Raw genomic sequence first — 24,863 nt, forward strand, 5'->3', positions numbered from 1 at the left:
ATGAAAATCTAAGAAGAACAAGCAGCTCGGTGAGACCTGCTAAGTGCTTTGAGGTCTTAACACAGAAATACTGACTGAGATAACAAATTTGAAAAGGATTTTAGGCTGTTTCAAGTCTTTTCCTCATTGCAAAAACATTATTGCTTAGTTTTTCTACAAATGTTGAGCCAGTTTCCATCAGTGACCTTCTTCAGAGGAACCATCAGGCCGCCTCCTGGACGATATTAAACTTATTCTTTCTTGCAAACTTTGGCGGTAAATGGCAGTGATGTTCACAGAGAAGGGGCAAGAGGGGCAGTCGCCCTCCCTCATTGCTCAGTTTTTGAACAACCTGTGCTAAAGTTCCCACTTGTGAGCCAAAACACATGCTTTAGTGCCCTCTTAGCTGGCAAAATATGATAAAGTGCCCCTTCAAAAGCTAAAAAGTGCTAATGTGCACTATTTGGAGCCAAAAACACACGTCAAGGTGCCCTTTAAAAATGTGAGGAACCTTGTGCCCTATTAAGTGGCAAGACTATGCTGTATGTGCCTTCTCTTTTTGCCCCTGAAAGATATGAGTACATAACTTTTTTCCCTTAGATTTCTTAGCTGCAAATATAAGAAGAAAACAACACATTGCATCTGTCCGGGAGCTGCATTTTGACTTTCTGTCCCTTCAATAACAAAGTTCAGCTGTCCAGATGATCTGTGGCTGGCTTTATCTTACAGGGAATCTTCATATTAAACAAAAGACTCCGAAAAAAATCTCATCACAACTTTCTTTAACCCCGCTTTGATGCACACGCTGACCTGCAGCATGTCAGAGGTTAATAAAGACAAACACTGAGCCTCTTTTTAGACTCTAATCTTCAAGACAATCTTCAAGCTGCTTTAAAATAACCTTATTAGGACATGTACAACACCAGATCCCCTCTCCATGATGAAGTTTGAGAGGTGGATTGCTTAAAACTGAGCCTTTTTATTTTTCAATCACTTCATCCTAAATTTTATACCAGAGATGGTGCCAGGATTTCAGTTTTTGGCGGGCCAGACAAAGTTTGTCTGGGCCTTAAGTTACAAAAGTTTGTACATCATTAATTTAATTAATAAAAATGACAAACAATATACAGACGTTTCTATGTGTTGTTTTAAAGTGGACTTGTTTTAGTTTGCTTTTTTTTTTTTTGCATTAAATTTGAATAAAATCTACAGTCCTTCCAAAAATAATGTCCTGATCCCACCATCATGAAGCTGAATGTTTCATAGCTTGTTTTTTTTTCCAGCAGGCTAAAAACACGGCTTATTTTACAAAGTCAGAGCATCTAACGCTTAAAAAACAAACATGAAGTGACAAAATTTGATCGCGCTCTTTTTAAACCGATTTAAAAACATAAAAATTATAAGAAAAGTTTAGGGTGGGCCTGGGACCTTTGGGCCCACCCATAATGCCGCCCCTGCTTTAAACTAGCAGACTTAAGAATAAAAAAAATGAAATAAAATAAAAAAAATAAATAAAAAAAACTTTTCAGGGCAATGTATGAATTTTTCCATCTTCAAAACCAGATTTATGCTCTCTAAATTATTATTATTTTTTTTTTTTTTACTTTTATTCATGTTTCTTATTCACAGCTCAAATGATTTATGTTGTTTAAATTTCTACACTTAATCAAACTGAGCAGGTAACATGACCTTTGTTGTCATTCCCCTTGACATTTGGTTCCACTTGTTCCCAAACTGAATGTTTTGACTTCAAAGGTGAAGATACTGTCTGCTCTCTCATTCTCTCCTGCCCTGGCTTCAGTGAACTGTCACACACGCTGGAGCACCAGAAGCAGCAGCAGCAGCAGCATCCCCTACCCCAGTGCGTAATTTGACACAACTCTCCGTCCTTTGAAGTGGACAATAAAACGCCTCACGTGGGCTAATCACATTACGCACCATTTGTCTTGCTTAAGCGAAGTGTTAGCTTCCGTAGCAGCGTTCAAACCACGGACTGAGACCTGCTGCTGCTGCTGAGCACATGTCCACAGGAGAGACTGACCTCCTGTGACGCACCTCCGGGGGTCTTCCTCTGGGATGCACGCGCCTGTGTGCCCCATGCGACCATCAGGGTTACTCCAGGTTATTAATTACAGCTTCTTTCAGCTTCGCATTGGAGCTGCAGTGAAAGAGTTTGAGGGTGAATTAAACAGAATACACTCTCTGGGTTCAGTGTTTATCAAATTTACACATTTTAAGATACAATCTTTGTTAATCTTCTCAGAGATATACACGTTTATCATGATTTTTTTCTGCCTTAAGATGAAAACAGTGACTAACACTGACTTTAAATTCTAGTTAATTTCACTGCAAACTCACACCGGACCCCACTTTGAGGAGGACTCAAGAGAGAGACGAAAGAGTTAACCAGGGGGAGGGCGCCTGCTCAGGGGCGTATAGTATAAAACCACCTCAAGAGCGCAAAACAAGAACAGCGTGTGTCTCACTGAGCAAGACTTTAATATGCTTTGACTTGTTCCCTCCAGCAGGACTCGTCAGAGACGCACGCAACTCCGCGTCTCCTCCTCGCTGGGCTCACAACCCGCAGCAGAATGGACGAGGGCTCTCTCTGAAGTCTACAGAGTCACTTTTTGAACTACCTGTGCGTGTCTTCAGGGGTAGTCTCGCCGAGTACCGCGTTGGAAAACGTAGGATGAGGACGGGACGAGATCTACGCTGAAGTCGACGCGAGGAAAAGTGAAGTGTGAGGCTGAGAATGTGGCGGGGACACCACGGGGCAACTGGGCTGCAAGTTTCCTGAGCCTGGAGATCTGACGAGGGCGCACCGAGAGTGGAGAGAGTTTCTGGATCAGCCCTGAAGAGACATATCCGATAAGTTGTATCCTCAAAGTGAGTGAAGACTCAGTTTCAGGTGCTGGATTTCGGACAGTCTTACACCTCACAAAGAAACCTCTCTGGGATTTAATGCACAGCACTTTATCCAAACTCGTCCGCCTCCTCTTCGACCCTTTTCGCTTCATTTTGTAATTGTGATCCCCGAAGTGGCTCCGAAGTGGTGTTGCGGCTCCTCGTCCCCGGCGGATCCGGAGATTGGAGTCTCTGCACCGGGAGGAGGCGGAGCCGGAGCTCCGGCCACACCGCAGGCTCCAAAGAGCGGCCGCGTCAAGAGGATGGTGCGTCTGGCGGCGGAACTGCTGCTGCTCCTGGGACTCCTTCTCCTCACCTTACACATCACGGTGCTGCGGAGCTCTCCGCTGCCGCAGGGGAATGTAACTGCGAGCCTGGATCAGGACGCAGCGCTTACAGAGGTGAGTGAAAAAGTCTGTTAGTGGTGAGGGGATCGTTTGCGCACAGATGGGCTTGATAAAACGCTCACAGGGTATCACAAACCAGTCTTTCCCCGGGATCCCTGTGAGTCTGTGGGGATTGTTGACATACGCACGGATGTGGTCTCCCCAGGGTGTCCCCCCTGGGAGTGTCAGGGAGCCGGCAGAGGGGCTGAGGATGAGGCAGGGTCAGAGATCAGCCCCCTGCACCACCCGCACCTCCCTATTGTCGGGGGTTAAATGCTAGCTGCAGGCACTTCTCTGTCATCATGGGCTCATCACTGTCAGCCGAGATCTCTGTTGATGAGGCTGGAGGGTCAGAGGAGAGCCCTGAGGGTGCCTCCCTCCCTGCTTACCCTCACATTTACGCAGAAGGAGAGGTCTGGCATCAAATCTTAGGCCATTAAATTTGTGCAAAAGGTTGAAGAGACGACTGAATTAAAATGTAAAGGAAAGAGGAGTGGATAAAAATGTGAAGAATAAGACTTTAAAGAGTTTTTTTAGGTAGTGGTTTAGTCAGGGGAGACATTTGTCAACTTGACACCACTTAAAAGAGCTTAAGGTCCTGTTTTAAGACCAACACAGAGCACACAGAGCCTCAAATCCTCACCGAAGGGTTAAGAAGAGTCTGGGATCAAAAAGCTTCTTCAGAGAGTGTCAAACATCCATCAGCTGCCTTTAGATTTGTATTTATGACTCTTCTGCCCTCACGATAAATGTCTTACAGTCTTTATTGAAGCTTTAGGAGGAAGATGAGTGGAAAGAATTTGACTTCAGCTGTGCACGGTGAAGGTAATTTCTCTTATCTGCTCTATCTCTGCCATCAGCCGGTATATGCAACAGCAGGCCAGTGTTTGGTGGGATATCAGGACATGCAAAGCTGAGGAACTATTCCAGGAATTTATCGAATATTTGTCACACAGCCAAATGTTGCAGGATTGGATGAGGACAAGGAGGGAGTCTCTCCTGAGGAATTGTTGTAAAAATACTGAACACATGCCAACCATTCCAACCCCAACATCCTCGTCGTCCAGATTTACATTCAGACACTCTCGAGAAGAAAGACCTCATGTGCCCTAAGAAAGCACAGCTCTTTGCTCATGAATGCTCTGATACGTGAGGATATGCCTCAGTGGTCAGTCACTGAAGGCCGTGATGTCATGTTTCAGCCGGGCCTGTCACGCCCCAGGGGGTGTTTTGTCATTTTAAAGTGTTACATTTAAAATGCCATTCATAGAAATACAAATGACAGGATGCAGCTCTGAAACGCACATGTAGGAGGAGGGAGGGGAGGCTCTGGTCTGGTGCACTTCATCAGCACTGAGCCAGGAGAGCAGATTTACCCACTGTGGAGAGGAAAGTCAGTGAGATATAGATGTAGTTTGGCATTTGTTTGGAAATGATGAAATCAACAAAGCTTTGTTTGAGTCAGGATGAAGTAAAAAAAAAGTGTGACTTTGTTGGACAGATGGTGACCATCTGTCAATCAAGTGAGCCATGCCATTATATGGGCAAAACCAAGTGGCAACCTCCAGTCTAGGAATATGAGACAATGCGGAAGTGCTAAAATCTGCTGTTTCTTAAGTGTCCAATTGAGGCTGCCTCTGGAAGTACCTGAAGTCTCATGCAGACACAAGCCCAAAAAGCTGTTTTCAAAGCAGAAATTAACCTGTGGACAGTCTGATTCAAAAAACGTCTCCTGTCTGGATCGCTAATTTCAATATCAGCAAACACCGTACAGGGGGTGTTTTTTTTTTTTTCTCACTCAGTGGTTTTGGGGATAATAAGATCCTAGGCTTGTCCAATCAGAGGCACAGCTCAGGTCATGTGACTCTGATTGGCACTTCCAATATGGCCGTGATTCCCGGTTAGCTTTATTTTCCATTTCAGAAAAAGACGGGTGAGGTTGAGGAGACTACGTCCATGTTTTATACAGTCTATGCGCAAAACTCATGTTTAACTCCAGACACAACCATAAAGAAAAGAGCTCCTTGGTCCTTATCATTTTTGAACCAGGGTGTAAACATGTTTATTTACACAAAACTGAATTTTCTGGCTTGGTGTGTATATGGTTTCAAGTGTTTTCTGCAGTCTCAAGTCTACACTTAAGGCCACAGGCTGCAGACTGCAGTTTTTAACACTTCTGCAAGGGCTTCATATATGCAGAGTGGCGGTTGTTGCTTGCTATCTATCCTCTATTCTGAAGCTTTAATGTTAGTTACCCCTGTCTTTCAGGGCAGATAGAATAAAAAGATAAAATAAGACTTTATTGATCTTGGAGAGGGGGTTGTCACATGATCGCAGATGTGTACACAATGTGAGGCTCAGCTTAGATAGATAAAGTGATGTGATGAGTGTGATGTGCAGTGTGATTTACAGAAAGCAAAGAAGCAACCAGATACTGAGAAAATCCAGCCTTAAATTTTGGTATTCTTAGGGGGACAATGTAGATTTCTGAATGAAAAACTCAGATCTCAAAGTACAAGGTGGAACTTCTTCTCTTTTGTGCACAGCTGAGGAAACATGAAGTAAATGAGATCAGCGCTGGGAATCCAAGCTAATATATTACAAGCTAACAGATTGCAAAACATTTCAAATTCAAAAAACACAAGCCACAAAAAAAAACAAAAACAAATGCAGAAGGAAACTAAATTTATCAGCGACAAAAAAATCTGAACAGAAACCTTTGAGTTAACTCAAACACAAACCATGCAGATGTTTGCTCTGAGCTCAGCAAATCTCAGATCAAGTCAGTCCCTCTGTTTTTATCTCCTTTGAACTTTAATATTTGGTTTGTCCTCCTTTTTGCAGCAGTTACAGCAGCACACGTTTCTGGCATAGCGTTGGTATATTTCCTGAGAGCTTCGACACTAATGTTGTTTCATGACTTCTGCAAACCAAGACAAAGACTTTACTTTTAATGTTCAATAGATCTGTACACTTAATTTAACAACTCCACCAAATCTGCTGGATGGGGTTGAGGTCCAGATTTGAGGGGGTCAGTCCATCATTTTCAGTGTTCCTTTTTATAAAGAAATGAACCTAATATCTTTGTTTTTCTACGGTATATAAAGCATCTTGAAGACTTTGTAGATATTTAATTTGTTTAATGGGTATTTTGGCGATGTTATGGGTTAAAATCGTTGAACTTCTGCTTTCTAGTTTAAGAGTGATTTTTTCAACTCAGTCACCTACATTTATTATGGCGTGAGTCTTCAAATTCTGACTTTTCTCTCAGAGCTCTGATACTGAAAGGCAGATTTCAGCGGGCTCTAATCCTCCTCTGAAGCTGAGTTTACTTGGACTTCTTAAAGCTGTCCTGTATTGTTTCTGGATTTGAACCCACTCCTCCAAATGGGAATCCTTTCTGCTGTTGCAGCACGATTCCCCTCGTCTTAGGCTGGACTGAATTATCCATCATGAATTTCTTCCATGAGCTCAAATCTCGTTTTATTCTCAGTGATGTGTTTGAATTCTCCCCGTGCTTCACCTCTGGTGTGAGGTGACGGAGTGTTTTGAATTCTGATGAAATCCCAGTTCTTAGAAGTCTCTCCTTATTTACACTGAAAGATGAAGCTGACCTCAGGGATAAACCTGTTTGCCTGAAATCACATTTGAAGTTTTGAGAGCAGGATACACCCAGGGAGCTCCTCTGAGCATCTTCATGTGACAATCTGTACGATTCTGAGTGTTTAACTCCTCAAAGTCATGATCAATCTCTTCCTGATGCTGTAAATAAACACACACACCCTCGCTGTGTGTGTGTAAGTGTGTGTGAGACAGGGGTAGGATAGTTTCTCCTCCACCTCCAGTCGTGTGGTGCTGAAAGGCATCTGGCACAATGTGCACCGCCTTCATTTCCTGCCAGCCTCCCCGGGGGAAGGACCCCCGAGTCGCTCCCAATTGAAAATGGAGTCATGCCCCTTTAAGCAGCCCGCACAAAGTGAAAAAAGGGGAAGCGGGAAAGAAGAGCAGATACTGTGAGGAAGGGGAGGAGGGTGTTCATTCATGTCTATTGAGGGAGGTGGGGGGCATCCTGGGAGGCCCCCAGATGAACGCAGGGATGGTGTGTCACTTTTGATCTCCAAATTAAAGCGAGCTCGTCGCTAAGGAGGGGTTCAGATGAGCGATAGAGGCCGCATCAAAGGAAACTCTGCTGAGTCCAACGTTTAGTCCATCTACTCCTGTGCACTGTGAGAAATTTAGAAACCTGCATGATTTTCTCATCATATTTCCTTCATAATCTCCACCGAGAGTCATTTGGAAAGACAGAGGGAGGTGTTTATGTCGATGTAATCAAGATTTGACTCAAACAACTGAATCCATGATGAAATCCCCAGCTGTGCATCTTTAACCTGACTAATTCTCCTAAACGGTTCTCATGGAATACTGATGACTGCTGCAAAAAGTTGTTATTTGGACGTCTAAAATATCCTGCTTTGTCCTTCACACTGCCGGGCTCTCACATGGAATGATAGATTAAGTGAGTTTAAGTGCTTATGGTGAAGAGGAAACAAGATTTTCCTGATTTCCATCCAGTGAACAGACTCTTTTCAGCCTTTTAGCAATTCAGTTTAGTGCTGCACCGTGTCAGCACGTTTTAACAGATTTGCTGCAAGAAAGAAAAGTTTCATTCCTGCTTTCCTCAATTTCCTTTTATTTTATTCCTTTCCCCATCATTTCCTTTTCTTCTTTCCTTAACTCCCTTCCAGCCATTCCTTCCTTATTTTCCTTCCTTCCCTCTTTCCTTCCTTTTTTCTTTTTCCTTCCCTTTCTTTCTTTTTTGTCCTTTCTTCCTTCCCTTCTTTTTCTTACCATTTACTCCTTTCTCCATTATTTCTTTACTAAACTTTATTTCTTCTTCCTTTCATTTCTTCATTCTTTTCTTTTTTTACTTCATTCCTTCCCTTCTTCCTTTCCCCTCTTTCATTTTCCCTTTTTTTCCTTTCTTCTTTCTTTGTATCCTTCTTTTCTTCCTTCATTCATTTTCCTTCTTTCTCCATTGTTTTCTTTCCTTCTTCCCTACTTGTCTTCCTTTCTTTTATTCCTTAACTTCTTTTTATCCCTTTAATTTTTTTCCTTCCTTCCCAGCCATGCTTTTCCAGTCCTTCCCTTTATTCCTTTCCTTTCCTTTCCTTTCCTTTCCTTTCCTTTCCTTTCCTTTCCTTTCCTTTCCTTTCCTTTCCTTTCCTTTCCTTTCCTTTCCCTTTTGCTTTCCTTTTCTTTCCTTTCCTTTCTTTCTTCTCTTCCTTCCATTACTTCCCTGGTTCCTTCCTTTCATTCCTTTGCTTCCTTTTGTTCCTTCCCTTCATTCAGTTCCTTTCCTCCTTTAATTTTCTATTACTTTTCTTTCTTCCTTTTCCTGCTTTCTTTGCCTTTTTTCATCCCTTCGTCCTTAGTCTGAATATGGAAATCCAGATCCTGATCCTGCCATAATCGCTTGGTCAGAAGCAGAGTTTGATGATCTTTACGCAGCACATAACACTGCAGAAAACTGACCACTTGTCATCTTGTGTCAAGAAACACCTGAAGAACAGGTGAGGTTTGATTTCATCGATCTGTAATGAGACATGAGGATGTTTGTTAAGGAAACTGGATTGTCTGTGCTTTAACAAGAAGCCTCAAAGATCCTGCACTGACAGGTGCTGGGGGAACATCTATGGCGGTGAGAAACAGACTGTGTTAAGTAACTGTGAAATCCTTCAGGTTGAAACGACTGTTTGCAGCTTCAGAAAAGTCAAACACTGATGTTTGAACTCAAATCTTTGTGTGTGTGTGTGTGTGTGGTCCGCTGAGATCAAACACACATTAATGTCTGATTGTGTTTCTGAATTCATACTGTGACTGAGCCTGTGATTGTTGGTCCTGTTCCTTCAGCGCAGCTTAATAACAGCCACTGAGTGACTTCTGAGGGCTGGGAACATGAAAGAGGTTATCACATGAACATCTCGGAGCACAAGTGTTGGAGATAAACCCGGAGAGGCTCCTCTGATGTGCACCGACAGTCGATGTGTGACGCACAAACTGTTGGAATGACCTCCTCCTGCACTGAACCGTCAGCCATAATGGTTTGGTTATGGATGAAAACATTTGTGGTTATCATTTAGAGCAGCGATTATCCTCGCATTTTATGTTTCTGAGATTAACAATCTATCATCTTATCAACAATCTCTTCTGTTTGGTGGCTGGAGGCAGAATGGAAAACCAGATAATCATTTTCCCTCCAAATTCTGGGAAATTTTGTAATCACAGTCCATCAACACGTTAAGATATGTGATGGGAAAGGTTTTAGATTCTTTGTTTTATCAACTCCATCTGGTGTCTGAAAGTTAGATGTTGGAATGAGTTTCCTCCAGATGCCTGGTCTAAATGAAGAGGAGCAGGTTTTTATCGTTTAAATTACCTCAGGAACAAACTTTAGGACATTAATGGTGATCATTATCTATAAGATTTGTTAGATTCAACGGTTTGCATGAGCCAGGTTAATGCTCCAACCGAGCATTGAAGCTAATGCCAGTTAACCCCACCATTACAGGCCCAACGGCAGGATTACCACACCTGTTCAGCTCTTTTAAAGATGGCGGACATCATGCTTAACTATTTAACACGAAATATGCAGAGAGAATAGATATGTAGGGATCAAATGAATACTCTGAAAAATATGATGTTAAGATGTTCTGCAAATTTTAGATTTAGGACACATTTTTCATTTTTATCACCGTTTAGGTGGAGCACATAGAGATGGGATTCATGTCTCTTTGAAGGGAGCTGGATCTTGAGAAACCATTTCAGTCAAAGAGATGTTCAAAAGACTGGCTAGTTGTAATGTTAATTTTTTAGAAGTCAAGTACAAGTATAATTTTGATTGTGATTTCATGTTTCCATTGTTAACATTCCATAAGGGAGAAACTTGCGAGGTACATATAATAACAACTCACAAACCAACTGCTTGCAACTCTGAATGGGTTCACATTGTTCAAAAGAGCCATTCAATCAACTGACTTGTTCGCAAACATCACTTCTCTAGATTAAATATTCGCAGTTTGAATCTGTTGAATAGGGGTTTTCCATGAAGTTGATGTTCTGCACCTGCCTGGCTTTCATGGCGTGATGAGTTAATCGAACAGTTTTTGGCAGTTGTGCATGAAGCTAATGCTATGGCCTAATAGACCAATTCACAGTCGGTGTCATCAAGGCAATTTAGCCTTTAGGTCGGGCTGTATCACTCTCCTGTTTATCTTTCTTCTGCTCTTCTGTCCTTTTTCTGTCTGACAGTTGGGCTCCTGTGTCCACCATCACTACAAAATTAATCATATAACAGATTTTTAGCAGAGAAAAACACAGATCTCTGCGTTTTATTTCTTCTCACTACTAAACTTCATCAGCAGGTGTGGTGTTGTCATAGAGACCTAGACGTGCTGTAAATCAATCTGGTCCTGGACAACCTGTCCTGGAAGCTATGAAGTAGCAATTTAAAATAACCTGTAACCAGCAATGTTGGCGCAGATAATCTCATTTCAAAGTGTGAACTACCACTGTATTCAAAAACTCTCCTGTTGACTAAATGCGAGCAGCTGCAACTGTTAGGTTCAAAAAATATGTTTGGTACAATTGTTCTGTTTATGTAATGACCGGGCGAGCATACAGGCCCGGGATTCAATTATGTTACACGTTACAGACGCATCGGGCTGTGAGAAACACCAAAAAGATTGTCTGCCCACCTTCTGGACACTTCACTGCAAAATGAGTTTACAAAGTTTGATTGTTATCACCTTTCAAATAAATGCATTACCTGCATATTGGGAAGAGTTGTCTTAAACAAAGAAAAGAAGTGTAAAAGTAATCAACAGATGCACATCTCAGCAGGATTCACATCTTTATGACAATGGGTGATGGTGCTCATGGTAAACAGCCTTCCAGAAAAACACTACCAGTTTTGGCCACAGGGGTCACTGCAACCAATGGCAAACAGTAAGTCTCCACAGAGCCTTAAAGAGGAGGTGTGCTCAGTTTTGATCGTCTTGTACTATCAATATATGCCAATAGTTTCAGACATTAAAGGTTTAATTCTTGAATTTTAGTTTGTTGCAACTAATTAGAAAGTACTCCGTTAACTCCTCCATGCCATCGTATTTAACAGTCTGTGTGTAAAGAAACCAAATTCCTACATTCAGAATCTCACTATACTCTTATGCCTGCATACCGGTCATGGTTTGAAAATGCTTAAGTGTCTCTGGGGAATTGGATTATAATTCATGGGAATTTAACCCAGAAGTGTTCCTAAATAAAGACTCCTTTGGGAGCTGAAAGATTTTACTCATTTCTGGAAATAAAGAGCCTGAATTCGCTCCACTATCTGCTGCTGAGCGGCAGGAGTCGGCCCGTGCAGCCGCCGTCCCCTCTGTGGTTGAATTTTAGTTACATGTACATTTATAATCCTTCCTCCCATGCTGTGCAGCTCCATTTACAGCCTCCATAATGTCCCTGAGTGCACCTTGGCTGGACACAAACAGCTCCACTGGGGGCTTTTATGCCCACCACAATGTGGCTGAGCTGACACTTTGTCTGTGACTGGCCACCGCAGCCGCTCAGAGCTGCTGCCATATTCTCAGGCCTCGGCCCGGCCACAAAAACACTGGGGAGGAAGAAACGGGACATGAAGAAAGAAAACAAGCAGCGTGATTGATGGCTTTCTTTGATCTTATTTTCTGCCACCCCAGAATGGATGATTGCCGACTACTTCTGGAGGAATAATTGTTCCTTCTGTGCATACCTGACAGGGGACATATGCCCTGAGTGTCCTTCTGGGACGGATTTACAACCCCCTGTCAGAGACCAAATGTTTTTCTGTCTGCGAGGAGGCAGATGTAATTATTTTGCAATGTTTGCTTAGGTTTCTGTGTATAGCCTCAGAGCGGGGAAACCATCAGTCTGACATTTCTCCCAGAACATGCTAAAAACGTCCACATCATATAGGCATAGTAAAGAGCAGCACACTGTCAGTCACACACAGGAAAATAGACAGTCTGGCTCTTAAATGAGCACTGGAGATGGATTATATTTTAGTTTATAGACAGACACACCAAACTCAGTGTGACATTCGTCCCTCTGTCACAGTGTCTCCTTCTCTCTGGGCTCCAAAGTGTCCAGAGTCCTCCTGGGATTTATGACAGGGGTCACGGCCACACCAACCTCTGTCAACATGAGAGAACAATCTAATGTTACCGCTGAGTGGGCAGGAGGGTCGATGCAGAGAGACACAGAGTATTTAGTCTTCACCTCCTTTTAAATCACCTTTTTTAAAAGTTTAGTTCTTACATCTTTAGATACAAATGGATTTGCAGTCAAAACATTTAAAAAAGACTCATTTAAAGGCAAACATGCTGTAAAAATGTGCACATTTTTCATGCAGTTAGACTGAATTCTGCAAAACATCAGCTCAGACATGAAGGAAATATATCTTTAGAGATGAAGCAAGCTTAATAAACTTCCACATACTGTATCTCTACACCATGTCAGTCATGTCCTGAAATGGGAGACAAGACCTTCTGTGGGATAGCAAAATGCCTTCCAAAATCAAAACTAATTTTATTTGCATATTCCATCTATTAAAGTAAAAATATAAACAAAAAAAGAGTTTCATTTTATACAAAGCCATGCAGATAAAGAAAATGTTAGTCTGATTTTTTTTTGTTGAAAACTTCTGAGGTGACTAAACCAGAATAATGACAGTATCAGTGAAGGCAGAGTCGTTCAGGAACACTGCAAAACATGCACTAAGTAACCTAATTTTCTACGTATCAGCCAAATTAAATACTTAAGGTTTTTTTCTTGCCTGTTCTTGGATTGGTTTTGCATTTTTTCTTTCTTTTTTCTTTTTTTTTTTTTTTTTTAAGAATCATGGCTAGAGATGCACAATGTATCGGCATCTATATCGGTATAAGCTCATATTAGTCTTTTTTTTCACATACCAGCATTGGCCGATGTATATAAGTAGGCGGAAAATTACTCATCAGCTACCGGCCATTTTCAGAGCATCTTGAACAATCTTTCAAGACCCGAAACACCAAAACTACCTAAGAAGAATGGACAAAGAAAACACGTTTGAAGATAAAGGGAGAGATTGAAAAATTCAGTTTGCTTGATTTTCAGTATGTTCACAATATGATCATCTTATCATCAGTGTATCCCAAGTCATGGCCTGAAAAGTTTTTGGAATCCCTGAGACGTTTCACTGTATGATATCTTTCTTTTGGGTTCAATTTGAATTAACTTCTGTCATCATCCCCGAACAACTAAAACATCTGTCTTTGCCACAGTTTTTATTAAAAGTTGTGCAACTTCCAAGAACTGGAAGAGTTATCTGTGACTTCCTGGGACAAACTACATCTGTAGCCAGCAACAGCAGAAAATCTGCGAAGCTCAAGCTTCAATTGTTTTAAAGGTGTAAGTTCAAAATATCCACAGAAGTGATGGAATCACACGAAAAGCCAAATCACCTGTATTTACAAAGCCCAGAGTGCCCACAAAGATTCAAAAACCCTGTTTCCACCAAGCAATTCAGTCCAGATCGTCTCAGTACAGCAAACATTTTGTGGAGTAGACTAAAACCAGGACGGGTCACCAAGTTACTGATAGGTACCGTCCCACTTTTTGGTACCCTTCTGTTGGGGTGCCAGACATGCCAATCAAACCCCGGAAGGTAGAGCTACAAATGCTGCAGTCCATTGATTAGTAGAAGGAATCGTCACTTCCTGTGCCACAGTGGTCATAAACAGCAACACACAACCCTGCCATGTTCAAATCTCCAGTCCACTTTCTAACAAAATGCTGGAAGTCTGTACATGCAGCCTACTAAGAAGGGCACCCTGGGAGGATCAGGCTTTACTAATCTAACCAAACTGTACTGACCCTTACCAGACTGCTTGGTGGAAACAGGGCTTAAAACTACAGGCCAAGACTTCAAAAATGTGGGACACAAAGTGAAACATCTTCTGGACATGTTGCATCATTTGAGCGTGTGCTGAATGTTTTTCCTTCAGGTTACTGCAAATTTTAAACAGCACAAAAATGAAGGCCTCTGTTAGCTGAGCAGGCTGTTTTTTCTAATGATACATCTCAAGAGTTTTTGATGTTCAGATTAATAAGATAAAACGGGAGAAAACTGAAATTGTCCAACAGTTTTTAAGTCAGAATCTTGTTTGAAATTGATTTTGCGTTTTCAAATATTTAGGGTCCATTCTTAATCAATTTTATCAGTGTCTTGATTGTGGAATTAAATTAATGCATAGAATTCTTTATGATCTTGACTTTTATTTAAATTATGTGCTGTATGTGAGAAAACATTGTTTCAGTCACAACTTACCAACCAGAAAACATCCCTTTGATCCAAGCCACAGCTGACTTCAGTCTGCTCAGCTGCACCTGTATGCTTAGCTTAAAGCTGGTCAATCAAACTACAAGTTCTTTTATTACCCGAGTTATGTTTGAATTATGTTGGATTCAAACTGCTGATGACTTTGAAACTGCATGAATCAATAACAGATTCTCTCTCCTTCTCTCTGCAGAATAATATCAATGCAAAAAGCAGCTCCTCTGTCCAGCTGGCTCCTGGAGACCGCAGATCTGGTCCTGAACACCGGCTGACCCACAGGCCCTCCACCCTCCCCTGGGCACAGGGCAGCAACGTGCACCGAGACGGCCCGGGAGCATTCCTCCTTGATCTGCACAACTTTCCTGACCTCTCCAAAGCGGACATCAACGGACAGAACCCCAACATCCAGGTGATGATGTGTGTGTGTGTGTGTGTGTGTGTGTGTGTGTGTGTGTGTGTGTGTGTGTGTGTGTGTGTGTGTGTGTGTGTGTGTGTGTGTGTCTGTGTGTCTGTGTGTCTGTGTGTGTGTGTGTGCGCACCTGCCAGTCTACTTTGATGCTTTCACTCCCTCGTAAGACATGGCTACTCAAGCACACCAGACAGGAAGAGCAAACAGGAAGAAGGAGAATACTTTGGTGCACATCACTGCTCCCCTTTTCTCCTGCTTCCTGCTTCCTTCTCCCCCTGCCGTCTTTCACACTTCCTGGCTCGTCGTGCAGCTTAAGATAGACACTGAGGCCTCGGGTCTGTCATAACGACACTCACTAACCAGAAACTTCTAACGCATGTGCAGGAAGACAGACGGCAGCTTATGGAAATGTGCGGCAAACCCTCGCAGATGGCCGAGAAACCGCTGCCATGTTTAAATCATTCTGCTGTCTAATCCAGCGAGGGGGTCTTTCCATTTCTGAGAGCATCAGCGCTAAATCCGCGCAGGAACAAAGTGTATTAACATCTCAAGATGTGGGAAGAGAGCGGGGCAACCAATTGAGCAAGGGCGTAAGGCTGTGTGAGGAGGAGGGGGGTGTCTTTGATCCTGGGATTCATCTGGCTTTCATGGTCTGGAGGAGGCCGAGTAGCCCTTTGAACTCTGTGTTTAGGTGGAGAGAGCCCGAGAGGTGGGAGGGTGACTGTGGGGCAGGGGTGAGGGTCCCCCTCATCTGGGAGGCACATGTGTGAGGACAGAGAGGGGGGAGGGGAGGGGAGGGGAGGGTTGCTGTGTGGAAGAGCCGATAAATACGGTCACTAGAAAACACCTGATCGAACTGTTCTGAGCCAAAAACATCCATCCACCTTTTATTTCAGACTCTGTATCAAATACAGACTTTAAAGGGACAGTTCAGAGTTTTTCATGCAGATTCTTATCAATGATGAGAGCATAACCTGCTGCAGATATAGGTCAGCTCAGCCCAATATAGAGAAGAAAGCCTGAATTGCAGCAGTGAAGTTAAGCTAGCTGCTTCTGTGGACAGTTTGGACCACACATACATGAGCTGCTTTAAAAAAGACAAATATGCTTTATTCCTAATACATATCCTTTCTTTTAATGGGTTTTGGAGCCCCCTTTTCCTTTTGAATTTATTCTTAACCATAAATGTTCATATTCCCACATGCATTGTGCAACATTTCAGATCAGTAGTTTAAGTGAAAAAGTGCTGCGTACGTCTTTCACGCATGCACTCCTGAAAACTTCAAGATGTTATCTAGAAACTCTGTCTCTAAAACTTTTAAAATCGCTTACTCGCACGTTGTCCATAATGTCAAAAAGCATGCTGCATTTCAACAATTCGAGCCAGTGAGGGGGTGGGAGAAAAATAGAAAATCAATATATTGGGATTTTTTGTTTGAAAATGTCAAAATTGGGATTCTTTGTCAAAATATATATATATATATATTTATATATATATATATATATATATATATATATATATATATATATATATATTTATATATATATATATATATACATATATATATATATTTTTTTTACTCTTTTCTTGCAATTTGGGTGTAATTTTTGTGTTTGATATCTTGACATAAGACATTTTTCTGGACTTTTCTGGACCATATTAAGTCTATATTAGTCAGTTTTAGTAAAAACTAGACATAAACACTTGCTCAGATTTCAGATTTTGCTGTGTCGCTAAAACCAAGATACCAGCTCAAATTGTTGTTAGCATTCTTTTACAGTCATTTGTTTAACATCAGTCTCTTCAGTGTTGCATAAAGAAATGCTGCAAACAGGTGCAAGATTTTTGCATTCTCTGCAAAAGCAATTGCATACATTTAAAGTATGAACTTTTGCTTGTTAGGCTCCTTTTGATTGGCTGAAGAACTTTTTACTGCAAACTTAGTCTACAGATGTAGAGAGCTAAGCTTTCTCAAAATGAAATACTAAGTTATCCCTGTGAATTTTATATCCATTGTAGAATCCAAGAGAAAAAGTGTTTGTTGAAAGTTTTAGGAGATTGGCAGTCTGAACGTGACAATCACTGTGACGTGACTCTTTTAAAAAACTTAAAAAGAATCCAGTCCCTCCTTTTAAACTGTTTTTTCTCTGTCTATCAGGTGACCATTGAAGTTGTCGATGGTCTGGAGAGCCACGAGCCAGAAAAAGGCCTCCGTAAGGAAAACAAACCTAGCTGGGCTTCTCCAAACTGGAGGAACTGGTGGCCTCGTTCCTCCTCACCCTCCTCTTCCTCCAACACCCAAACCGAGGATCGCGATCGCTCCTACGGAAGCAACAGTGAGGACAGCAACTTCCTGCGACCGTCTGTGGACTGGGACCGGAGAGGAGGCACCGGGGGAGGAAGCAAAACCCAAACTGAGTATGGTGAGAATGACGAGGAACTCCTCACACACGGAAGAATATTTAGCCCATGCTCTTATTTGAGCACAGCGTCTCCACAGATGGCCCGAGTCTGATGTGGAATCTGTAATTTGCAGATTTGCTGATTTAAGCTGTCACCATAATAAGTGCAGTCATCCCGGGCGAGCCTTCGGGTGCCCCTGATTGAAGCCTTTAACACTCTTTTATGAGACGGATTCCTCTGCGGTGCACAGCTCGCTACGTGACACAGTTTAAACGCCTCGCTACATCAAAAGTTCAGCGGCAGGAACGGGGCCAGGAGCGCCGTTTGGCTGCCACGCCGTTCTCACAAGAGCCTCCAAAAGTAACCCCACAGATAAATCTGCAGGAGAAGAATTTACGCTCGCTGTCACAGAGTGTGCGTCCGAGCTGTGTTGCAGCATGCCCAAACCAACATGGTGCAGCAGGAATGTGTGTGTGTGTGTGTGTGTGTTAGTGTGTGTTAGTGTGTGTGTGTGGTAAATGACATTTTATCCACTGACACTACAGCCGGAGGAAGGACATTTTATAACCTCCCTTTTTCAAGCTGAAGCCGGTGTTAAATGTTTTTGGGTTATCGCTGTGGTCAGCGCTCTCTTCAAACCACACTAATGGTCGAGGAAACCTTTCATCATCATTACTGTCCTGGTTTGAAACCTAATAATCATAATTGTGGACACGCAGAAGGTCATCTATCACAGCCCACTGAAAGAGCACAATCCTCTCTGTGGTCTGAGAGCAGGTCATTACCAACTTCTCTGAATCCTGACGTCTCCCCGAGCAGCCACCAGTTTCTCCTCAGTCCTCCTTTAAAAGCAGAGGGAAGTTGAACTTTGAGGATATCTGGCTTGTATTCCTACAAAATGCTCGTAATGAGGGGCAGATGGCAGCAGGGGGGTGTATAGGAAGGATTGGACTCAAGCCAGAAATACTTCCATCCCAACATGCCCACATTAGTTCTACTCATTGATGGGGTGCTGCGTTCAAGATGTGGATGTGTGAGTCTCGGTGGTCGGATGAGTGCACGGCGGTGAAGATGGTCTAACTGTTTCCATGTATTCCCATTACACTGATCCGCTCAATGATTATTGGAGTTAAAGAGGATTTCTTGCAGAATCACTTCTTATTTACAAACAAATGAATCACAGAGAGGAAGCCAGTGGTGTCCACCAGGCCACTGTGCCAGGGCGGGAAAGTGGCAGCCGCTGAGGCTGAGGAACGGAGTTAAAACTGGAGGATTAAAGCCTGCAGTTCTGCCTGTGGCCACTCGGAGCTGGCTCCAAAAACAGGTCAATCTCTCATCAACCTCATAATAAAATGTGACTTTAGTATCAGCAAAAGAAGAAGATATTTTAATCTCAGACACCAGTTTCTTTACGACAGACGTGCATAAGGTCACTATGTTTTTCTGAGCAGCCCTTTTTTGATGGTGCAAAGGCTTAAATTTAAGTATTATCAAGAGTCCTGCCTGCTGTCTTAAAGGTTTCATCACAGCTGATTCAGTGACTGACTTGAACCTCTTGTGTTTGTGTTGATGGTGCTTTCAAGGATTATTATTTGGCTTTATTGTTTTATCCGTAGTACCTTTAACTAGAGATTACGATAAAGTAGGTGTGCTGGAAGAAAAGAATAGACTATACTTGATATACCTTTTTAGAATAAACTTTATTTATCCCCGAGTGGAAATTCAGGAGAAATAAAGAAATAGAGGCAGGAGTGCAACAGCTGTAGGTTGAAGTTAAAACCCGGAGTCTGGACGGAGCCTTCTGTCTGTGCTCTGCGTTTATTTTGTCCATATTTCTTCACATTTCCATAAAGCTTACAGATACAGACCGATCTAAGCAATGCCACTGGAAACTGTGGGAACAGTGTTGCTGTTACTACCTGACACATAGCTCTAGTGAGATACAAAGAACAATAACAATGGCGGAACTTTTTGAAGAAAAACTTTGCAAGTTAATGAGGAACTTCTGCCTTTGTTTTTGTCTTTTATGCAAGAGGTACATTGGCAAAACCTCATCCACGGTCACCATGTTTGTTTTTGAGTTTGTTGTTGTCACAAACTTTTGACTCTGGGCTTGATCACCTGACAGCTTATTAGATAAGAACTGAGTTCACCCTGATCCTGATTTAGCCATACACTCTCTTAGTATGGAGATGTAGTTTTGACAAATAAAATCTCCGGTTAGCTCACACAATCTGAGTCTTCTCCTCTTAAAAATAAATGTTTTTATAGCTACTTGCCTAAATACGGTCATTTTTACCCTAAGAGAGCTGAATACAGGGATGGAAGAAAACATTCAACAATCCAGTGAGTGATATCCAAGCTGCAACCTCCAGTGTTGAAAAATAAAGCCAAAAAACTGCAGCTCCTTGAGTTTCTGACTTGTGGCTGGCTCAAAAAGCGAGTTAATTCCTATTTGGTCCTGTTAAATTAGCATTTTGGTAAGAGCTTCACAACAATTTGCATATTTAGGGCTGTGGCTGTATTCACAGATAGATGCAACAGTCTTCCTCTGCTCTACTTCCATGTCTTTATCTAGGTCAATCAAAGATTAGTCTTCTAGTTAAATTCAATATTTGGACCACCTTTTCTTTTTGCTTCAGAACTTCTCTGCAGAAAGTACTGGGTGACATTGCTGAGACTTGATCCAGATCCTGTGAGAATTTTTGGAATTGTCAGTCACTTCACCAAAAACCAACTCCCCTGCACACTGAAACTTTTCCCTTTGCTCTGTACAGGACAACTCTGCATCAGCATTGTTAAACACAGACTTTACACACATGTAGGTGTGTGTTTGCGTGTGTGTGCACACAGGCTGCTATGGTATCTGCTTTGAGGCGCAAAGTCAAAGAGAACTTTGAGCTCCCACTCTATGCCCCCCCCAAACTATTTATTAGTGAGGCATGCTAACAGGCCTCAGTAAGTCCAGCATGTGGCCTGCATCAGAGCTCAGGATCTCTCTCTGTCTCCTCTGATCCAGATTACATGGACGGAGAGGGGGACTGGAGTAACTGGACAGCATGCAGCGTCACCTGTGGGAACGGGAACCAGAAGAGAACACGGTCCTGTGGTTACGCCTGCACCGCCACTGAGTCCAGGACGTGTGATATGCCCAACTGTCCAGGTAAAGACTCGAGCAGACTCCAGGGGCTAAATAGATACCAGAGCATCATCTGTACATCTTTTGATCCCTCTTTCACCGCTCATTCATCTCTCTGTAGGTATCGAAGACGCCTTCAAGACAGCAGCAACTGAAGTGAGCCTGCTCGCAGGCACAGATGAGTTCAATGCCACAGAGCTCTTTGGTGTCGGTAAGACTCTCCTCCTCTCGTCTCGTTCACTATCAAAGACAGTTCATCCATCTGGCAGCAGAGCCTCACACACTTAGCATTCCTCATGCTCGGGCTGCGGCCCATTACTGTGCAGAGATGAAAAACGTGGAGGGAGAGTGAAGTTTGCAGCTGCTTCATCTTTCTTTGTTTTTGTCCTCATCCTCAAAGTAAAATCACCCTCAAATCCTAAATTATTTCACCATCTCCCAGCTTGATCCTCTAAAGTTTTGTGGTAGAAAAGATGCAGTACAATGCTGCCTTCTTGTCTTTTGGGTTTCCAGGCAAATGACACAAAAAAAGTCTTATAGCTTTGTCCAAACACACTAAAAACACTGTAAAGATCCCCTAAGGAGGTAGCACTGAGCCCCTAAATAAAAAGTATATATTCATGATATAAAAGTTGCATCAGCATAAGAAAAAATGAGTCAAAGTAAACTATAGTCCTCTGTGAAATGATGATTTCATGGATGCATATCCTGAAGTATTTTTTTAAGGTGACCTAAAAGTGTTTTTCCACCACAGGAATTTTCCCCCAGGAACTAGAGACTTTGCCTTGGAATAACATCCTTTTGAACCAAAAGTAACTAGGATCCAGGTTTTGTTCTTGGATGACAAATTTACCCCTGAAAACAGTCCTGCCTGGGGGGTAGTACCTAAGTTGTCCAGGAAGCGGCCTGCCTTTCACCTTCTAAGGTGTTATTTTTGCTGAATGGCCTTGTTGTGGTCTTACTGCCTTTTACTGGTCTAGCAGTGTGTTGCATTGATCTTTATTCTTTCCATAAACCACCAGCCTGATTTGTATGTACCGAACCGGGTCTTCAGCCCCTGTTGGAAACGCAAACAAACAATGGGCCCCAGGAGCCATGTAGTTCCTGGGAATATTTTGATACAAACTAAAAGTTCCTGGAGCTCCTGGTGAAAAAGTCCCTTTATCTTAGAATTTTTTTTCTGTTGAAGTAGTCACAGGTAGTTTTTTGCATTTCAGAGCTTTTTCGCTCCATTTTTCTGAATGTAGCACTGCATTTTGCCTTTTTTTTTGCAAAGTAGACATTTGCATCATTTGACAACGTCTTCTCTACTTCCAGACACAGACAGCTGTGAGCGATGGATGAACTGCAAGAGTGACTTCCTGAAGAAGTACATGACCAAAGTGGCCAACGACCTTCCCAGCTGCCCTTGCTCCTACCCGACTGAAGTGGCGTACAGCACAGCGGACGTCCATGATGCTCCCACACAGAGAGACTTCCGCTGGAAGGATGCCAGCGGCCCAAAAGAGAAGCTGGAGATCTACAAACCGACAGCTCGATACTGCATCCGCTCCATGCTGACGCTGGAGTCCACCACGCTGGCGGCTCAGCACTGCTGCTATGATGACAGCATGAAGCTCATCACGCGCGGAAAAGGAGCGGGCACACCAAACCTCATCAGCACCGAGTTCTCGGCAGACCTGCACTATAAGGTGGACATCCTGCCGTGGATCATCTGCAAAGGAGACTGGAGCCGCTACAACCAGGCCAGACCGCCCAACAATGGGCAGAAGTGTCCAGAAAACCCGCAGGACGAGGACTACTACAAACAGTTTGAGGAGGCGAGGGAGTTCTAGCCTTCTGGGGACGGGTCGAAAGAAACAGCACGCTGCTTTATTATCCAGTTGAATCCCAGAAATGGTGCTGAAACCATTTTTTGTTTTGTTTTGTTCTCTTTAAAGTCAAATACAAACTTTTAGGCTCTGAAGAACAAGACTTACCTCTCTTTGAGAAAACCCAACAGAGTCTGAACACTTACCTCTCACAAGAAACTATTCTGGACTCAAAAGTTACAGCTTTTATGTTTTTTTTATTTTGTAGAACATGCCTCTGAAAAAAGATAAAATGCTTAGCGTTAACTGTTTTAATTTGGTCACAAAGGGAGTTTCTGTTCTTTAAAAGGGAAATCTTTTATTCCACTAATGTTCGTTTAGTTCGTGTTTGATTGTTTATGTCTGGTGCATCTGAGAGGCCTGTGGTAACAACAGTGAGATCCCTCTGGAAAGTGTCAGAAGGAGGAGGAGGAGGATGGTTATTCTGATTTCATCTCTCCAGGTTGGCTCGTGAGTTTATTTAGCATGCACATTCTTTCTATTTTTACTGATACCTTCCAGTCCTGTCCCCCGTGTCTGTGAGGCAGATCTCCTTTGTAAAATGATCCAGCATTATTTTTGTAAAGTATTTATTGAGTTGTAGCAGTGTCTGAGTTGGTTGTCTATGACTGTGGTTCCTCATCCTTGTATGGCTGAATGCTAACTTGAGATGCTTCACAAGCTCAAACTTTTATTCATTTCTCAAGTTAGGATTTAACCGTGATGGAGCATAAAGAGTGTGTGGATTTATCTGTACGAAAAGATTTTTTGAGATATAAATCTATAAATAAATTTTTGAAAAGTCATGAGTGTGTTCTTGGAACTACAATCTGCTTGTCCTGTGTCAGGTGTCCTTCAGGGGTCTGGATTTCGCTGAGTTTACAGTCCTCAGCACACTTGTCACAGGTTTGGCTCCTGATCCTGTCACTCTTCAGAAAAACAACAACAACAAAAAAGAAAGAAAAGAAAATGTCAATCTATGTACCTAGAACTTGTTTTCAAAACTTAAGGTTGTTTTTTAGGAGCATCCACAAAAATAAAGGTGTAAAAAAAGCAAGTAAAAAAAAATCAGTGTAGCATTGCTATTGAAAATAATGCGTCCAAGTTTTCAATTAATAGAAAATTTTCTTGAAGTGTTTGAAGGAGAGCAATCTGAAGGACATGCCCATTTAACCTCATTTACTTCACCTACTAATCTTTACAGGCAGACAAATTTATGCAAGGAGTGGAAAGAGAAACTAAAATTGAAGAATGTAAATATGGAAAATAAAAATAATATATGGAGAAGTAAAATTTAAGGTTCAATGGTTTTGTACAGCAACAGGGGAGACTTCATGCTGTGACACCATCACTATAAAATAAATCACAGAAATTGTTTTTAGTGGGGGTTAGTAGTAGTTCTCACAAATGAACTTAGTCAGCCAGTGTGGTGTTGTCATGGAGACTTTGACATATTGTGAATCAATCTGGTCCTGTCCGACCTGGTTGACAAGCTTAGAAGTAACATATAGAAATGACCTGCACTGATAATCTCATTTTAATTCCTCACAGCCTCTTTATTTCAGCTGTTTAAATCGCACTCTAGTGTAGGATTACGGACTGTATTAAACATGGACGTAGTCTCCATGATGTCACCTATCTTTTCCTGAAACAGTGGAATGAAGACAGTCAGCGGATGCAACCATATTGGATGTGACACAGGCTTTAGGCTTCCTTTGTAACAGCTATAGGGTGCCTGTCAGTCACATGACCTGAGCTGTGTCTCTGATAGGACAGTCAGAGAATCCTGATGTTTTCTAAACCGCAGAGTTGGAAAAAAGTTCACCCACTGTACAGTTTGTGCTGATAGCGAAATCAGCATTTCAGACCCAAGCTGTTTTTTGGACCTGACTGTAAATTGGCTTTTCTAATGCCATAAAAGTCTGTTTTAGATCGGTGTGTACCTGGTTCTCGGTCTTTCTGCAGCCAGCTTCATGCAGATTCTCGATGAACCGCACCTTAATGCACTTCACCATTGGCTTCACATTCTTCTAAAGCGGATGTTGCCCTTGTGAAGGATCAATTTGGCCTCTAGTGGCCACTATAGGTACTACACTGTAGTGCTAGCATAAATGTTTTATTACACTGTGTGTTTTTATCATCCTGGTTTTAATCTGCTAATCTGAGAAAGTTGGAAAGTTAGAGATGATTTTGACTTTCTGGTTGCTCTGGAGATGTGAATTATCAGAATTTAAACCTAAAAATAAGTTATAAATTTTCTTTATATCCTTAAGATAGTAAAAGGTTTAGAAGTTTTAGCCTCTTCTGAGCTTGCAAACCAGTACAGCTGATGAAAGAGCTGCACACTAAAGGTTTGGAAATTGTTTCTGACATAAAGTTAAA

At 42.3% G+C, this 24,863-nt stretch overlaps 1 protein-coding gene across 1 annotated transcript; it reads left to right on the forward strand.

Annotated features, from left to right (window-relative positions):
* The first annotated feature begins 3,011 nt into the window (after nt 1–3,011).
* Nucleotides 3,012–23,233, forward strand: ism1 (isthmin 1). Its single transcript, XM_074676591.1, has 6 exons — nt 3,012–3,287; nt 14,873–15,088; nt 17,248–17,512; nt 20,512–20,655; nt 20,753–20,842; nt 21,949–23,233. Exons 1-6 carry the CDS (start codon nt 3,150–3,152, stop codon nt 22,464–22,466), a joined length of 1,371 nt encoding a protein of 456 aa, XP_074532692.1. The 5' UTR covers nt 3,012–3,149; the 3' UTR covers nt 22,467–23,233.
* The last annotated feature ends 1,630 nt before the right edge of the window (nt 23,234–24,863 follow it).

This window comes from Halichoeres trimaculatus, unplaced genomic scaffold (assembly GCF_033239565.1).
Source record: "Halichoeres trimaculatus isolate MK-OKI-2021-1 unplaced genomic scaffold, fHalTri1.1 fHalTri1_scaffold_8, whole genome shotgun sequence".
Lineage (NCBI taxonomy): Eukaryota > Metazoa > Chordata > Actinopteri > Labriformes > Labridae > Halichoeres > Halichoeres trimaculatus.